The sequence below is a fragment of the Pipra filicauda genome, unplaced genomic scaffold, assembly GCF_003945595.2.
Source record: "Pipra filicauda isolate LSUMZ 115617 unplaced genomic scaffold, ASM394559v2 scaffold240_size1633699_pilon, whole genome shotgun sequence".
Lineage (NCBI taxonomy): Eukaryota > Metazoa > Chordata > Aves > Passeriformes > Pipridae > Pipra > Pipra filicauda.
This window is the reverse complement of record NW_024104355.1, coordinates 839,260-856,967: the sequence shown is the minus strand read 5'-3', so window position 1 is coordinate 856,967 and position 17,708 is coordinate 839,260. Positions and strand designations below refer to the sequence as shown.

The following is a 17,708-nucleotide window of genomic DNA, read 5'->3' as shown; positions in this document are numbered from 1 at the left end:
GAATATGCTAGGTCTGTCTTCTACTGAGTTGTCACATACTAATTTATTTTGTTTCTCCTCCATTGCATGTATTAAAACCACAGAGGGTTATTTAGGCATATAGTCTTGTTCCCTAAGTGAAAGAATTCATGCTGCTCTTTGAGTTCAGGCTCCAATGAAAATAGATGCCAAGACTCAAAGAGTTTGGAAAATTGACAACTTGGAGTTCTCTTCCATTGACCTGTTGCCCATGCTAGCAATTTGGGTGGAGCTTTTTGTGTGTGTTTTCAAGAGAACTTGTACTCTTACTACCATGAAAGCAACATACTCAGTGCAGTGATGCTTGAGCACTAGTGGTGCTTCTGTGTGTCCCTGAATCTAAGGAGTCCAAATTGAAATTAACAGTGAACTCTTTGTGATGTAGCCTGACATATATCTTGATCTTTTTTGACTTACTTGTTTTGTGTGGAACAAGAATTTGCTGTCTGTTGTTTTTCTGTGGATCCTTATGCCTTTGTCGTGTTGTATTTCAAGAGATCAGAAGCCCAAACGAATAACTGGCTAAACAAGAACCAAAGTGCTGAGAGCTGTTTGAAGATTATGTAAAGGATGAGTCCGCCAGTGAGACAAAACACAGACTCCCAGATGAGAATGGCTCTGAGTTATGATTGGGGTTTTTTTGTTGTTGGTTTTTGGTTGTTTTTTTTGTTTGTTTGTTTGGTTTGGTTTGGGTTTTTTTGTTTGGTTTTGGTTTTGGTTTCATTTGGGTTTGGTGGGTTGACTGGTTGGTTTGGTTTGGTTTTTTTCTAAAAAAAGACAAAAGGATGTTGTGGTACCTAGCCTGGTATTAGCACCTGGCCACATTGCAAAGTGTACCTTAGAAAGGCTTGCAGGTACCTGTGATGCTCACAGCCCCTCATTGCCAAGGAGGCTGAAGCTGGTGTGTGCAGTGCCTGCAGTTCACAGGTGCTCGCTGTGCACTGCTGGGTGTTTCTGACCTGTGTATGGACTCTTCAGATGTGCTGTCTCATTGGCGCTGGGCCCTGAGCTTCCCATTCTTCAGATGAGGGACCCCTGAACTTTTGTGCTGAAAGGAGGCCTTGGCTTTAGCTTTTACCTACTGTGGATCTTCCAGAACAGTGAAAAGGAATTGAATTCATCTTAAGGTGTTACCATGTGTGTGAGCTATGTGACTAGCTGTCACTTGAGTAGGAACTCAAGTTTGCCTTTCCAAAAACAAGACAGCTTTTATAAGTTTATTAGTGCATGGTGTTGTAGGTTCCTTCTTTTGGCATGGAAAAGCAGCGCTGGCATTTATATTTGTGCTAGCAGTGTGACCTCCCTCTGACCCGAAACATCTCTTTGCACAGTCATGAAGTCTGTCATACTGGTTTTTTTGTTTTTTCTTTTTGCCTTTTCTTTTTTAACAATAGATTGTAACTTCATTTCATACTGGCTGGGGCTGTCCTTTGTTTTTTGTGATGCAGTAGGATAGTTTTAAGGTGTATGTTAATGTATGGCTTGTTTGGTCCTCAACCAGGGTAAGTCCAGTGAAGCTGCATGCCCAGTGGAGCAGATACCGTGTCAGTAGGGCTCCTCGGTGTGGGGACAGCATGATAAATAACAAAGAACCTCACTTGTTTCTTTTTTCCGGCTTCTAATAATTTCATCTCTTAGCTTTCAGTTGTTGCAAAATAAACCTTCTTCCCTTGTAACACTGGCCACATGCTGACAGTTCTGCATAGTTACTGTGCAGCAGACTGCTCACCTGACCAGCCAACCACTTCTTTTTGCAGTTGCACCAATTAACCCTTCATTCCTAATAAATGTTAGTGCAAACTTGAGTGGGGATAAAGTTGAAGTTATTCTCTTGTGTGGTTTTGTAGGTACCTGGCTGAGCACCCACTGAAATGATTTTAATATTGCTGAGATTTTTCTGTTTAATAATATATAATGTGATTGTGGAACATTAAATGGAATAATTAAACTCACCACCTACTTAGCTGACCAAGACAGTCTGGGTGATGCACTTAATTGTACAGCATCTGTTGCCTTGCATGCAGATGGTGTTTAGGCTTAATGAAAACACATGGCCCTAAGTCTTGCTGAGTTTTCCCTGGGGTTTTGTAGGCATCTTCTTCACCACTTATTTCACAAAAGCCATCTTAAGTTTCTTGTGAGCTCTTTTCTGTCAGCCTTTTTGATCCAGGAAGAGAAAATTCAGCATGCTTGAACTGATGTGCAAGGGACAGCATTAAGCTCACTTTTCAGTCTTCTATGATGAATGAGATGAGTGGAATGTCTCCATAACCATCTTCCTGGCAGGAGGAAATGGTATCTAGTTCATCTGGTGTGTGCAAATGGAATCTGTTACGTTACTGGAACCTTGCATGCGACTTCTCTTTCTCTGATTTACCTTGTTACCTACTATTTGAATGTCCCCAGACGCAAAGCTTATGCTTTAAAGCATTGATGCAAACTCTTAGCCATGATGACAGTGTGTGGCATTATAAAGCGTTTATATTCCTGTAGATCAGTGCTTATTTTTAGCAGTGTAGTTTCTGTGAGTGAATGAGTCATATTGGCCTGAATGTTTTGCAGTGACTTGAATGTTAGTTTTTTGATACTAGGAGGAGAACCTTTAAAGTTGGGGCTTGGTTGTTGTTTTTTGGGATTTTTTTCATTTGTTTGATGAATTTTCTTTAGTGGTTGGTGTTGAAAAGTCACCGTTGTCTTTGGCAAGCATAATATGTGGGACCTGTGTGAATTTTCTTTTATGGACTGTAATGGGATATTAGGAAAAGGCTCTTCACTAGGTGGTCGGTCATTGGAACAGGCTTTCCACGGAAGTGGTCAAGGCACCAAACCTGTCAGTTCAAGGAGCATCTTGACAATACTCTTAGTCATATGGTTTAGTCTTAGGCAGTCTTGCGAGAAGTAAAGAGTTGAGTTTATGATCCTTGTGGGTCCCTTCCAATTTGAGATATTCTATGACCCAGAAGGAAGCAAAGAGGAGGTGGGAGTGCTCAAACCCTTCAAAAATGGAGTGGTCTTCAGTTCTACCCCCAAGGCTTTACCCTAGACATTTGGGAATTGTGAAAGGCTAAAATAAATAAAAGTGTATGTCTTTAGAAAGTAAACAGTGGCAACTACTTGCAGGGAGGTCAGTGCTTGCTTCCTTCTGTGCCGCAGCTTTGACATTTATAAATTCAGTCCCTGCACATAGTTGACCTCTGTTTTCTCACTTGGTTCTTAAAAACTGCAAGTGAAAATAGAAATTCATCTCTGAATTTGTAGATCAAGGTGTCCTGCTCCCAGTCTTGCTACAGTTGTTAGCTGTTAATTTGAAATTGGAGTGTTTACAGTGACAGAGCCAAGATTTGCCAAATGTGGATGATCCAGTTTTGGAACTGGAAAGAATTATTAAAGTATGGGTATTTAATGTAGGTGGTATTTAATAAGCATGCAACTCTTGATTAAGAAATTACCTTTTTTTTATAGCTGTATCAACATGCGAACAATTTTCCTTTCCCGGTCAGCATTCCCGCTGCGACTGCCCTTCAACAAGGGTGTTGTTTACAATGTTAGAGGTTTATAGGAATTTCGTGGAAATGGGTCATGTAATTAAAAAATGATAGTGAATCTTGTTTGCAATGAACAATGAACACATGAAGACCTGTTGCAGTGCTGCTTTGGTGGTGCAGGGTGAAGTAGCCCGAATAGTGGTTGTGGTCAGAGTGCTTGTGGGAGGACAGCTTATGACAGAACATACAGGCTAAGTTTTCAGTTCAGAAGCGTGAGGCTTTTAATCTCATGCAAGGATGGGTGTTGACACTTTATTTAGGGTTTAGGCACTGTTAGCGAATCATGGGTTTCTTAGTCTCAGGCATGATTATGAATAAACTTGACTCATATTTGGAAAGAGGTAGACAACTTGGAGTAGGGTGGGGAGTTGCACGTTGTAGTTCTTTGCTTCTCTGACATTTATTTGGGGGGAAGAAAAACAACACAAATATTTGCCTGTAGATTCTTTGTAGTGGTTTAATTATATTACAGGCATGTGGGGCGGCGAGGAGAGGATGAAAAGATAGAGCTAATCCATACTGGATCATAAGAGACAAAACTGCTACTGAAGATGAGTGGCCTGTGTTCTCTGTTTTCTCATGGCATCTTGTTTTTATGTAAGTAGCGGCGTAGGAGTATGTTGAATAGGTGAGAACCGAGTTGCATAGTTGGTGAATGTGAGGATTGCTGAGTTCTCTCCCACGTAGCTGAAATGTGATTAATGGAAGGCTTGCGTAACTTGTGTTACTGAGGTGGGGGGGAAATCAGATTGAATGTGTGTGGCTGTTTTGCAAAGTACCGTTGGCCAAGAAGTGTAAAGGGCTAAGTCTGGGCTGGGTTGGGCTGGGAGCCAAGTTGTGTAGCAAGTGTCAGAGGTGTCTCTTACCTGGAAGAAACCACTTCAAAAGCAGCGAGCAAGTCTTATGGGGGAGACAGACTAGAAGAAAAGGGAAGAAAGAAGAGAGTATGTATTGCCATATTCTGTTGTCCTCAGTCACGTTTTCCTCCTGTAGCATGGAGACCATCATTAGCCAGGTGTTTTTGTGAGTCCATTATTTCCTTGGTGGCAAGGAGCCTCTTCCTATAAAGCAACCCCAGGAATCCGTCTCGCCCATGGTTAGGAAAGATCAGGGCTTGGTAAGAACAGACCTTCCTATTGTGAGGGAGCCAGGGGGAATGTCACCTCCCTGTCACATCTGCTCCACCTTCTCTCCTTGGTTCAGTCTCCTGTGGCAAAGCACAAAATTCGTTTCCTGTGTAATTGGTTGCAGCAAATAATTGTTATAATAAGAATTGTGGTTTCCAAGGTTCTGTTTAAAAAATACAGCTACTTCCAGCTGCAGACTCAATTACGTAGTTAGTCTTGGGCCTGCCTTACTAATCTCTTTTTACACTCACCTGTCCCACCCAGTTTTAGTGGAGTAACCACTTTAACAGATCATGGCATGTGAGCCATGACTGGAAGCACCTTTTCATAATGGGTGTCTTTATTTTCCTGAGAATATGTTTCTCAGACTCTTTGAGAGTGACCCATACTGTAATTATTTCCCTGCAATCCTGGATGTAGAATCCAGCCTTCCTTTAGGTAATGATCTGAAATTATACCTACAGATTGTAAGGCAGAGAAAAAGCATACCAGAGATGCTTTTTATTTTATTCCAAATTTGTTTACTACTGGCAGTGAAACTAGTAAAACACTAATTCTTCCCTTAGGTGTCATTAGTTTGATTTTGTTGTGGGACAAAATAATTACTTGTTGCCACGGATTATAGGAAGCATAAGTGTAACAATCTGAACTGAAACATGAGTAACACCATTTATTATTATTATTACTGTGCTTTCCCTCAAAATTTCAGCCACTGAAGATAATTTTTATACGTATTAGGAGTTTCCCTGTGAGCAGAAAACAGGAGATGCTCAAGGTCTGATAATTTACTAAAATTTAACAGATGCATGACCCCTCCAACAAATATATCTGAATTTCTTTCAAGATATGGTTGGGGCCAAAGAGTTCTCTGGTGCTGTATGGCAGTTTTGCCACTCTTCCCTAGACTTTCCAAGGTCCCTTATGCCAGTGTGGGTGGAGGGGAAGTGCTTCCCAAGGATCAGGAGCTGGTGTTAAGCAGCCTGCCTGTCTGGGTTGCCAAGGGATGTGGTTCAAGGAACACTTGGAAACCAGTTCATGAAACGGCCTGTTTACCTGAAAGCTACCTTCTGTGCTGTGAAAAAGAAGGAAACCTGGAAATTGTACCTTCATGGGAGCAAAAATGACTAGTATTAAGGAACTCTGTATAGCTTTTGATTTTTTAAAATTTTTTTTGTTCCTCTTCTACAATCCCGTAATAGCAGTTTACACACTGTTGCAAGTTAAAGACCCAAATCTGCAAAACAGAAACTTTTTTAAGGTTTAACAGGCCATGAACAGCAGACCCAGGAAAGTCTATCTATTGGAATCTGCAGGTTGGGCCAGGTCTCTCCTTTGTTTAGCCAAATCCAAGTTTCTGGAGAAAACAAGCAAAATCCTGTGGCCAAAGGGTGTTGGAGCAGATGGTCGTAATGGTCTCTTCTGATTTAAGATCTAACAATTCTCATACACGCCAGTTGCTGTGTTTTGAATCGTGTAGGAGGATGTTTTCTGATAGAATGGGAGCATGAAATCAGGCAGGAATGGGGTGTGTAGTAGCTGTTGCCTACGGTGGAAAAGAGTGCCTGTTGTGGGCAAATAAAAATCTCAGTGGGAAGTAGCTCTCCTCTGCAGAGATTGAATAAGGGAAATGTCTTCTGCCCCAGGCTGAGGAAATTCTCATTCTTCCACTGACTTTTAGGAATATCAGAGGACAGTGAGGAGAAGTGCAGTTTGTTGTAGTAGCTGAAGGGGATGGGTTTTGTCCAAACTTGATTTCAGGGCTAAACTACTTGCGTTATTTTTGGCTGTAGCTGCAGAGGGCTGGTGGGAGAGAAGGGAAATGAAATTTAAAGCTCCATTATTCTTGGCCCGTGTTTAGAGTCTACTGAGTGTTCTTGAGAGTTCAAATGACTGCTTTAAAGACACCTTGAGAAAGGCTGGGTTTTTTGTGTTTAATGCAGAAGCATGGTGGGCAGGATTGCAGGTGTGTAAGAGCAGTCTGCTATGATACATCCTGCTCTGTGAAATTTTTTCGTATATCGTGCTTCAGATGTATAGCTGGAATTTTGAGTGGTCTGTCTAAAACCAAGCAATGCACTCTAGTCCTGATCTGGTGCTGTAAACTGTAGAGAAGGGGAGAATACTCTGCAGAAATGAAGAGAAATTGGTAGGGACAGGGGAAGAAAGGAGAGCTGTATCTCTGACTGTGTTTGGGATTGATTTGACAGACACCAGAGTATGAGAGAGGCCCTTACAAAGATGAGCTACACATTGTCTGGGGGGGCTTCTGGTAGAATTTCTCTTTGGGAGGGGACTTTGGTGTGCGTTGAATTTTTACTTATTTATTTGTCCTCATTAAGTGATAGGATTAAGTTTACAGACCTATGAATGGCTAATTAGGCAGTGACTTGCAAAGGCATAGAATGACAAAGATGATATCTCTGTACCTGCAAGTGTGATATCCAGTTACTTCATAGTAATGAACAAGACTTGGCTTCAGGTGGCTGTAGGATGGTGCGATGCTGATCTTTTAACATATGAATATGTTGGGGTTTTCCCTTTATTTAAAAATTAAAAGACCTCTCAAGCATTTGTATGAAGTGTGATAGGCAGACAGAAATAGAAATATGAAAAGTCTGTTTATGCAGTAAGCTGAAAAAGGAGCCCCAGAGCCACTACTGAGTAATCTGAATTGCGTCTCTATATTATTGTATGCATGCTCTGAGTTGTTCTGTTTTATGTTTGTTTTCTGGATGGTAAAGTGCTTACACTGCAAAATCAAATACTCTCTAGAATTGAAATCTGTTTAACTGGATTTTTAAATATCAAAAGTCTGGAAAAAATAAGGACCAATGAGAATAAAATGCTTGTGAAGTTTTCCTAATTCTTCATGCAATAAGTCTGTTTTTTTTAAAAAAACCCTACATCTGTTTTGCAGGAGAAACTGTAGAAGGTCTTCGGGAGAGCGATCATCTTCTGATTCATTCATGTCGACAGTGGACAACAATTACAGCTCACAGTCTGGAGGAGGGTCACTACGTCATAGGGCCAAAGATAGAAATCCCTGTACATTATGCAGGTAAAGCTATTGTTGACCTGAAATGCAAATTCAAGAAGAATGAATTGCCTACCACTTACAATGATCACTTCATTTGACAGAGTGAAGCTCAACCTCTGATGCCACTGTCTGTGACTTAACTTTTTAGTAGTGTTGCAGAGCACAAGAGATACTGATTTGCTCCCAGGGCTACTAAATATATGTATTTCATTGAGCAACATATTAACAGAACATGTAGCTATGTAGAGGAATTGATTTCAATTTGAGCATAAGGAGTTGCCAGCACTTCTCATCTGTGAATGTGGAGACACAAGGGCGAAAGCTTGAAAATGCCTTGAAATGTTTGGACAAAGATGGAACAGGTTTTACACTTCGTTGCATACTCAAACTGGGGGGGTATTTTTTTAGTATTTCCATGGTAAAAGCCAGGGACCCTTTGTAATAATACCATAGTTTTTAAACTAACACTCCTCAGTAGTTCCTTGTCACTGTCAGCCTTTTTGGATGATGTAGTAAATACTGTTGTTCCAAGTAGCTATGATGCAACTAATCCATATTTATTTTATGATTTCAAATTACTTTTACTTTCCCAGGAAATTATTTTTAATACTGTTCCCTGCTGTTTAATGTCCTTATTCACAAGCTGAATAGAACAATACTATGTGAGTAGGAAATGCTTATCTTAAAGCTGGAAAGTGTGAACTGAAAGAGCCATGGCTACAAAGCAAAGACAGGGGCTTAGTGTTTTACTTGGTCTTCTGTATAAATACTTGTCAATTGAGTAATGTACTCAGCTCTGTTACAGTCTCCTTTAAAACACTGGTGCAGTGAGAGTGTGCTGAGGTGTACAAGACCTGGCTGAAATGCTTTCTGTCAATCACACCACTGCTGTAACTGCTGTGGTGCACCCTATTTCAGACATGAAACTTGCACCACTTGCCTTCTTATGTACTGTTTGTCCTTGGAGTTTGCTTCTGGAAGGTTAATTTTTTTTTTTAAGATGCATGTAAAAACTGGGTCTGATGGCATATAGACATCATAATAGATGTGGCTTTAAAACTTTCTGAATTTAACTTTCTTAGTATAAACAGCTTCTAGTGCTTATGCTTAGTAACACTGACTTTTTTATTTTACGTGTCCTGGCTGCATAAGCTCCAGTGCTGTGGACAGATAAACATTTCTCTTCCTTCAAACTGAATGCCGCATTTTAAAATCCTCACAGATTCCTGGAAGAAAGAGAACAGAAAATAAAATGGTTATTGGCATGAAAGAAGATTGACTCTTTAAAGGTTTTCTGAAGTTGGTCCTTCATTTTTCAAGTTAACAAAGTTCTGCTAAGCAGGGTTTCCTGACTCTCCATATTTCCATTCATTAGTAGCTTAAATTTACACAGACACCAGCAAAATCAAAATCTGTCCCCTAAGATACTACAAAAATGTTAATGAGCTTTTCTTTCTGGCTTGTGTTAATGCAGAAAAAGAGCGTGTGTTTAGTTGGCAGACTACATTTTGCTGTCAATTTCCAGAAAGTTCCCTGCCACAAAACCTTTGTTAATGAGATGAAAATACTTGAAAGTTCAAAAACTGCCACGTACTGAGGGCACTTACTGAATATGTGATGGACTCTGATGCTGCCAAAGGAACTTCACAAAAATGGTCAGTGCTAACTTGCAGAATCAGAGCATGTCTGATGGGCTTGCCTACATGAAAGGAGAGAGGAATCTAAGCATACGAAGGATTAGTTAGGAAAGCGCTGCAGTCTGGCGCTTGGATGCATTTAGAGATGTCTTCCATACCCTAGAGTTACCTTGTGCTGCTGTGGAGTACTGTACAGAGATCTACAGGCTAACACTGAGTGTGCATTCAGTGCTGTGCTGTGTAGTGCCTTATGTTCACTGCTCTCAGGATCCAGAACCCTGCACTAAAAAGGCCAAGTTTAATTGCTGGGCTTGGTGCTGACCTGACACAGTTATGCAGCTGGCTCTGGAGCGAGCTGGGACTCTGCTCCGCACTGATCTCTGAGAAGGCTGGGAGGTGGCAGGTGCTCCAGAATCATTACCTTTCTGAGAAGGACTTGCAACTACCAAAAGGTAGTGCCGTCAGATGATGATTGCTGTGTGAGCTGGCTGGCACAGCTCTCTGTTTGCATGTGAGAGCTTTCTGTCTTTGCAGAAAGCACAGCTAGAACAGTTGGCAGAATGTTGATATGGGGCTCAGCCATTAGTTTTTGGTTTTAGAGGAGGGATTTTATGTCCTTGTAGGCAAATGTTTGTAAACTGTAATGCTATATAAATTTTGGATTATAGGACTGACTTTTTGCATGCTTAAATTTTAAACTTCTGTCAAGTAAGATGTACTACTTACCAGAATGACCCTCAGAGAGGGAACGTAAGAGCTCAGTACTTTCTAGGTTTGTTTTTACTTTAGTGGAATACCTTTTTTTAAGTCACAAATTGCAGCATGATTTTGGTTGCAACAGTTGAGCAGGAAGAGAAGTTGAAACTGTTGTTATTCTCCTGAGATTGTGGCCTTAAGTACCACAAAGTCATCATTCACATGTAAAAATATGAGGATGAAGTAAATCTTATTTTGCTACGTGCGTAATCAGATTCTGATACACTTATTAAACAATGCAATACAACAAATACAATAAAGCCTTGTTAAAGAAGGAAAATTATGTGTTTCACATTTAAGTGAAATTTCATTAACAGAAACCAAGTTCTTCAGTCTTGCTGATGGTCCTTTCCTTACTGGGAAACTGCTGTCCTGGTCATTTCTGTTGGGGATGGCAAATATGGTTAATTTTTGCATTTGCTGTTAAAGAACGTCATATATGACAGCTTTTAGTCTAACCATTCCATCTTGAATACTCTCTCCAGTCTGCTTCTCTTTAGAGTAAAAATTAATATAGTATTGAGTTCAATTTTTATGTAATTTAAACCAAATGACTAATGTGTTTCTGGCTCCTAAAGCAACAGAAGTTTTCATGTACATATAGAATGGAGAGCATATCAAAATTAATGTCCTGATAGTGCTCTGCCTTGGCATGAAAGAGTGGGCTTCACAATAGTCCAAGGTAAACCATCGGAGCAAATGGACATTGCTTTGGTGTCCTTTGCTTTCCTCAGGTACACAATTCATACTTGATACTTATAGGAAGGTCTTATCAGCTCTCTGTCTGAACTAGTTTTGTTTTGTTCCTGGTACTGTGATATCCTTAATACTGAATTTCTGCTCTAAAAGCGAGCAATGTATCACCAATACCCTCCAGTTGATGTTAAATGTTACAGTTACTTTTTTTCTTAGGCAGCACTGTAATCTTTAACTTGATAAATGAGATGAAAATACTTGAAAGTTCAGAAACTGCCACGTACTGAGGGTTAGCCTCTGGAAAATACTGGTTTATGATCTGAATTTGGAAGATGTTGGTATCTGGCAGAATTACGCTTTGCTCTGCTGCTGCTCACACAGGACAGCCTCTCATTCCTCTGCAGAGGTATCTGAGTAGGAAAATGTGTCCCAGAGTGCTGATGACCACATCTCCAATGTATTTTGTGATAACTGAAAGGCATTGAAGACACTGTCTGAGAGTTTTTAGTACTCTGCCCCTCAGTTGTTGTCTGACTCTTCTTTCATTACTTTCCAGGGCTCTACAGCTCAAAACTATCAAAAGCTTTTTCGAGGACTCATCAAGCCACAGAGGTGGTCTGCTCTGATTGTAAATGGCTTGGGTTCAGTCCATTTTAAACACCTGTACTACATGGCCACAATTCTTTATGTGTGCAGATTATTGATGTGAAAGTTGATGATCAAGTTGGATGTAGTTGCCTAAAACTTGCTGTACAGGAAAAGCGGCACAGACGGCTGTGGAGTGTGTGCACACCCCCACCTACACAGACAGCCTTTTCTTCCACAGATCGTGCTAGTTTTGGTGAGGGCATGCAATGGAAGAAAAAATACTTTGGGATGGGTTGGCAGCATCTAGGTTATTCTGCCCTTAATACTCACTCCCACATTTAATCAAATCATAACAGGACTTTTACTGTTGTTTTTTTTAGGGCCTTATCTCTGTTGTTGCAACTGAGGGTTCATTTTCTCTACTGTCTGTTTGAGGTTTTTTTCCATTCTGAGAGCAAAGCTGTTCCTTTGAGATGATGTTTTAAAAAAGACAAACATACAAACATAAAAGTCCTTTTCTTTTTCTTTAAGCTTCTACTCAGCTTTACCCAGGGTCTGGAGGAGACCTCTTGTGTCTCTGCTGCCGTCTGTGTGGTCACAGGAGGCAACTGATGACGAAAGGTGTTAGAAAGTAACACCCTATTCCAGGGTGTGCCACACTATGATGCATCCGGAGTGCTGGAAATATTCCTGTCAACTCACACCTCCCCACCACAGAGTGAAGGTGTGCGATTGCTAATACAGAGTAATCACTGATGCCCTGTCCAGTTGCATACCTAAGTGTGCTGATAGCTCTCTTAATGTCATTTAAATGAGGAAATATAAAACCCTGTCATGTGAGCCTTCCCCAGGTGGGGTGTCAGGTGGGAATGAGTCAGAAGTCCCTTCTCTGGTGTTGGAATTGGTGTACAACAAACGTCCTTCTGAAACCTGTTTCTACAGGTTTGATTTGTTAATCATGGAGTGCTGCCTGATGAGCCTGTTCCTCATGGTGTCCTGCTAACACAGAGGAAGACACTCTCTGCAGGTCTTCTCAGGAGTGAGCTTGCCTTGGCAGTGGTGGAGCAGGATAGAGCAAAATCCCTGAGATTTTACAATGTGCAGCTGCAGAAGCTTCTCAGATCCAAAGGCATGGCTGCCTCTAAGGCACAGTTTTGCTGTCCCTGCAGGCCTGCTGCTGCCTGCTCTGGGAGAGCTGGCCATTGGGCACTGAGGGAGGAAAGCACTGGAGTGTGGTGTGAGTTAGGCATCTCCTAATTGTCTTGATGGTGGCAGCAGCTGCTATTTCTCAGTACCCACCCTGAACCTGATGCATCCAAGGTCTGGAAGACCTCTGATTTTTGCTTTGGTGATGCTGAACACTCTTAGATGACTGTAGTATGTTGGATCTTCTGTAAGTGTGCTCTCTTCCCAACCCTGGATAGAAGAGAAAACATTAGACTGGCACACATCCTTTGCTCATTGGCATTATGGCATTTGCTGCCAACTTGTGCTGACTTTGGGGGCAGAGGGGGAGCCTCCTCGTCTTACATTCAGTTTAGACTCTCCACTGCCTCAGGTGCAATTTGATGGTGTTTGCTGGTCAAGGAAGGTGATGTTGGACAAAGAGCTCTTTGTCTGGGCTGTTGCCTCCCTGGGAAGAGCAGGTGGTGCCAGGGAGAGCTATGCCTGTTCTTCTGTGGGAGTTGAGCAGTACAGCTCTGATGGGGTAATTTTAAGTTCAAAGAGGTGGGTGAGATCTAAGACAGGGAGGGACACTGTTCTGGAATAGAGAACTTAAGTGAGTCCTTTCTAGCCAACAGGTACACCACTCCCTGATACAAAATGTGTTTTGCATTTTAATTTGTGTTTTGCTTTGAACTTAACTTGGCACCCAGCTATCACATAGTTCTCCTGGGGCTTTTGTGCTCTACAACTGAATATCACTTTCTGGAGAACAGGGCCCAAATTCAGTGCTTCTGAGAGAGGCAGGCTGCCATGTGTCTGTGGGCTGGTAAATGATTAATGAATGGATGTCCTCAGAAGAAAAGCAAGGAAACAATCTACTCATGTGTTTAACCCCCCTGGTACCCAAGTTTTGTTTTGTTTTGGTTTGTTTTTTTTTTTCTTGAAAAGAGTTGTACAGTCTGAAAAGCAACTGGAGGCTTGAAAGCTTTTCTTCACAGGTACTGCTCCTAAAGGAAAGCATTGCACCAGCATTTAGTCTTTGTGTTTTTAAAAGAGATGTGACTTCTGTAGCTCTGAACACTTGACTGTGTGAAGTTTCCTGAGAACTGCAACCCTTTAATCTCAATAAACATACAGAAGTAAGTCTGTTTGGTATTCATCTAGAAGTCTGATTGTAGAGTAGTGCCTGGGTATTGCAAAAAGAGAGGACATTCATTTTCCTGAGCAGTGCTTGCATCTTCAGCTCTAAGCTGGAGATCAGTAGTGTCTGAAACACCTGTAACTCCTTATAAGGCATAATTCCATGCTTTTCTGTCAGGGACATGATTATGCCTTAAAATATATTTATTGACTTGATTTTAGTTTAGTTGCTACCTCATTTTTCCCCACCAAAGACTTAGTTTTTCTATTTTAGGAAATCACAGCTTTGTAGTCTAGAAGCTCTTTTTATTCATGGATTTTTCAAACCTGTCACCTTGAAATAATGGATGAGCTGTTCTGAGCAAATATCCATATTCTTTTTTTTTTTTTTTCAAAGAGTTACCTTCAACAAGTTTAGTTGCTGTCAGACTTTCCCATGGTCCTGTCTGTCTGTTATTCCACTTTTCTGTGCCCATTTAAATTTTGGAAAACACTTCTCCATTGATCTACAGTGCAATATCACATCACAGAATCAAAATGAAGTCAATAAAATTGCTGGCAAAAATTGCTTATTCCTTTTGTATTTGTGGGTGCACTTCTTCTTCCTGTTTTTTTCATGTCCCCCCACTAACCAGTCTGGCCAAGTAGCAGCTTTTTACCTAATTTTAATGAAATATTCCCTTTTTATCGTACCATCTGTGTTAGAGAATCTCTTCTACTTGGCATTTTGTTTTATAACAGTTAAGGAATGTATATGTATGGGGGCTTCCCTTTTATTTTTTTTTTATTTGTTTGCTTGAAAAGTTACCATCTTCATAAATTAAACTCGGGAGACTGTGAGACTGTTTCTGTCTTTGTGCATATACAGCCTTATGCCTATGAGATTCCTGATGTCCCCTACAGAACTTGTAGAATTTGCTTGATGCTCAGTTTGGTGGGTGGATATATCAAAGTTTGTATTCAGCTTTTTAGTGAAACCACATTCAACTCTCTTTTATTTCCAAATCTACCTTTCAGATATTTCAGATGGACCAGGCAGCAAAACTGGAACTGCTGTAGCATTTGCAGCTCTCAAAGGCTGCTGCTCTTTGATGTAACAAGAGCAGTAGGGTTAGTTTACAGGGTAGTAGTATTCCAAGTGATAGAGGAAAAGTCTGATTATGTCCCAGAAGTTCATGGAAAGAAAATACTTGCATTTTCTCTATTTCTAACCTGGATTTAAGAGTCTGTGGTTTGTAGACACCAGTTTGTACTATAAAATGTGTTTGGTTTCATGGGATTTTGCTTAGTGTCTTAAAGGGACCAAAAGCTTGTAACAAGCGATATTTTTCAATACTATTATAGTTGAGGTACTAGGTGGAAAGAGGTGCACACTTTTAGATACAGCTGTCTTTCTCTCTTCTGACTTCAACACAAGTAACATCTTACCCTTGCTTAAAAAAAAACAAAAACCTAAGAGTTACCTCAGTGTTGAACTTTTTGTTTTATTTGTGAGAAAAGGAGTAGGAGGAGAGAGTGAAAACTTGAAGCTTTTACAACTGATGATTCCAAGTATAACATGTTCCTCTCAGACTTCCACAGTTCTTGGCTGTTACTCAAAGTCTGCAAACTTGAAACTTGCTGAAATTCAGCTCTGACCTTACAAGCATTCACTGTAAGGTGGTGGGGGTTTTTTTGTTTTGTTTTGTTTTCTTGTTTCAGATCTCTGTGGGCAGCAAAGAAGACGGTTGGAGTTGCATCAATTGAGAAAAAGCTCTGGAGGCTTGTACTAAAGAAATTGACTGGGGAGGATGATATTTTGAAAGATTGCAGTTGAGGGGAGGGTAGAATAGCAGCCAGGAAACTGGTTCCCAGAAGACTGGGAGATGGCCTGAATCACACAGGATTTGCTTGGCATTGCTTGAGTTACTTTGCCTTAGCTCTTGGCTGGTACAGTGGAGTGCTGGGCTCACATGATGCTGGAAAGACTTAAGTGCTTGAGAGAAGGGTCTTAAAAGCTGCCTAACTTAACCACTCGGAAGCTGAAACTAAAAGGCTGATCCCTACTGGGAATCAGAGGCTGCACTCAAGGTTTCCGTCTGATCCCACGTTTCTGACCCCTTGAGGCTACCCTAAGAACTAGTCAGAAGGAAATTGGAAATGTGGCTCCTGAGTTCCCGAGAGGCAGCTACTCTCCTCTTTCATGAGGTATAGCCTAAGAATTTAAAAGGGAGGAGGTGGATGAACACAAGCCTACCCAGTTGGTGAGCTCCTGCCAGCAAGGTTTGGAAGGGATGAAGCTCCGTGTTTCTAGGCACTGAAACGAGTAATGAATTAAGTGTGAAACTGCTTCACACCTTTCCTACCCTGAACTAGATGTTCAGGCCCATAGAAAATCATACAGTTAAAAATTTTTAAGGGTAGTTAAGGAGCTCAAAGAGGGTCTGTTAGCCTATAGTCTTTAATTACAATCTGGAACTTCAGTTTTCGTGAAGTAGGAATTTTACAGTTTTAGCACCACCCATCTGACCTCGAAGTTATCCCTTAATGGAAGAAGAGGATAAAGAGAAGGTAGTTGTAAAGGCTATGCTCATTGTTTAATCGGTTAAAAAAAAATATACTTTTCCTTCTGTGCAAATTTGGAGGAAGAATTTTTATTAAATTCTAAAAAATTTTATGTTTTGAGCTGATCTTTCATATGAATAATGAGGCCTTTTGTTAATCTCTTACATAACCCTGCATGAATTTTTCATATAAAGAGAGTACCAGGTGCAGAAGAAATCAAGCACATGTGACTGCTAGGAATGATGCAGTCACCAGTGTAACTATCGCATGAGTCTTACCTGGATCATAGTGCATGCTAGTAGCAGATGAAGACTCTTGCAAAGAAGTACAGTCTTTAACGCTTAAGGAATTTGGTTATGGTCTACTGCATACCTTTTTTTTTTTCTTTTTTTTTCATTTCATCTGGTTGGCTCTTCTACTTTTGGCTTCACTTTGTTGAAGTTCGTCCCCACTTTTTCCTTTGCTGATATTCTGACTTTTTACGTGGACTAAATCTGCATGGGAATTTGCGAGGGAAGAAATTGCCATGAGCTTTCTATAATTAGTCTATGAAATCTCTTTCAGACAGACTGTCCCTTTTGCTTCTGGGGACTGGAGTGGGAACTGTTACAACTGAGCTAACATGGCAAACAAGCAAGGCAAAAATTATTGATGTCTTTCCCTTCTGTAAATACAGAACCCAGCTGGCAGGAATGTAGAGCAGGAGTCTTGATAGGTCATGTGTGTTTGGGGAGGGAGCTTCAGAGAAATCTGTCATGCGGGATGACATCATCTGTGAATTTTTGGATGCTCAAACAGACTTTTTTTTTTTCCCCTGGAGCCAGTATTTGCTGCTCAAAACAACTGATAGGAAGTGCGGTAGGAATTCTTTGGAGCATCCTCCCCATGGAAACCGGCACACTTCACGTCTGGGAACGAGAGCTGGTCACGTCAGTGCTGCCTATTAAAGCAACTGACATCACTGATGTCTTAAGCTTTGACTGAACTACAATTGGTGCCAATAGGAAAATAAAACCCTGCTATTTAAGTCATGTATAACTGTTTATACCTGTGATCCAAGACAGTAATTCTGCTGTGTCAGGGAAAGGCACTTCTGTGAACTTTGAAACTTAAAGAAGTGGAAAAACTCGCTTTTTTTATTGTCATGGGCTGTTGTGCAGATATTTTCTGTTCTTGGTTGGCAGAGGTGAACTTGTTTCAGAAAGCTAGGTAATAGCAAAGGTGACCATACTCAACAGGAGAAACATGGATATTTAACTTCTCACTCTGAAGGACTTACACATTAGAGGGATACTGAAAGCATATGTTAACTTCTTCACAGCTTTACATACAGACATGAAACTTGTTTCTTGCACTCATTCCCTTTACTGCAGGTGAGACTCAACTCTTCTGTTGAACCAGAGTGTGCAGTTTAATCCCAAAGGCAGACAGAGCAGGGGAAAAGAAGGAAATA

The 17,708-nt window shown here is 40.8% G+C and overlaps 1 protein-coding gene across 1 annotated transcript in view; it reads left to right on the top strand.

Annotated features, from left to right (window-relative positions):
- Window positions 1-17,708, top strand: part of GAREM1 (GRB2 associated regulator of MAPK1 subtype 1) — a 101,033-nt gene that overhangs the window by 15,596 nt on the left and 67,729 nt on the right. Inside the window, exon 2 of the mRNA XM_027750068.2 lies at window positions 7,608-7,748. Within this exon, the coding sequence (XP_027605869.1) occupies window positions 7,608-7,748 (141 nt within the window). The remainder of the gene's footprint in view (window positions 1-7,607; window positions 7,749-17,708) is intronic.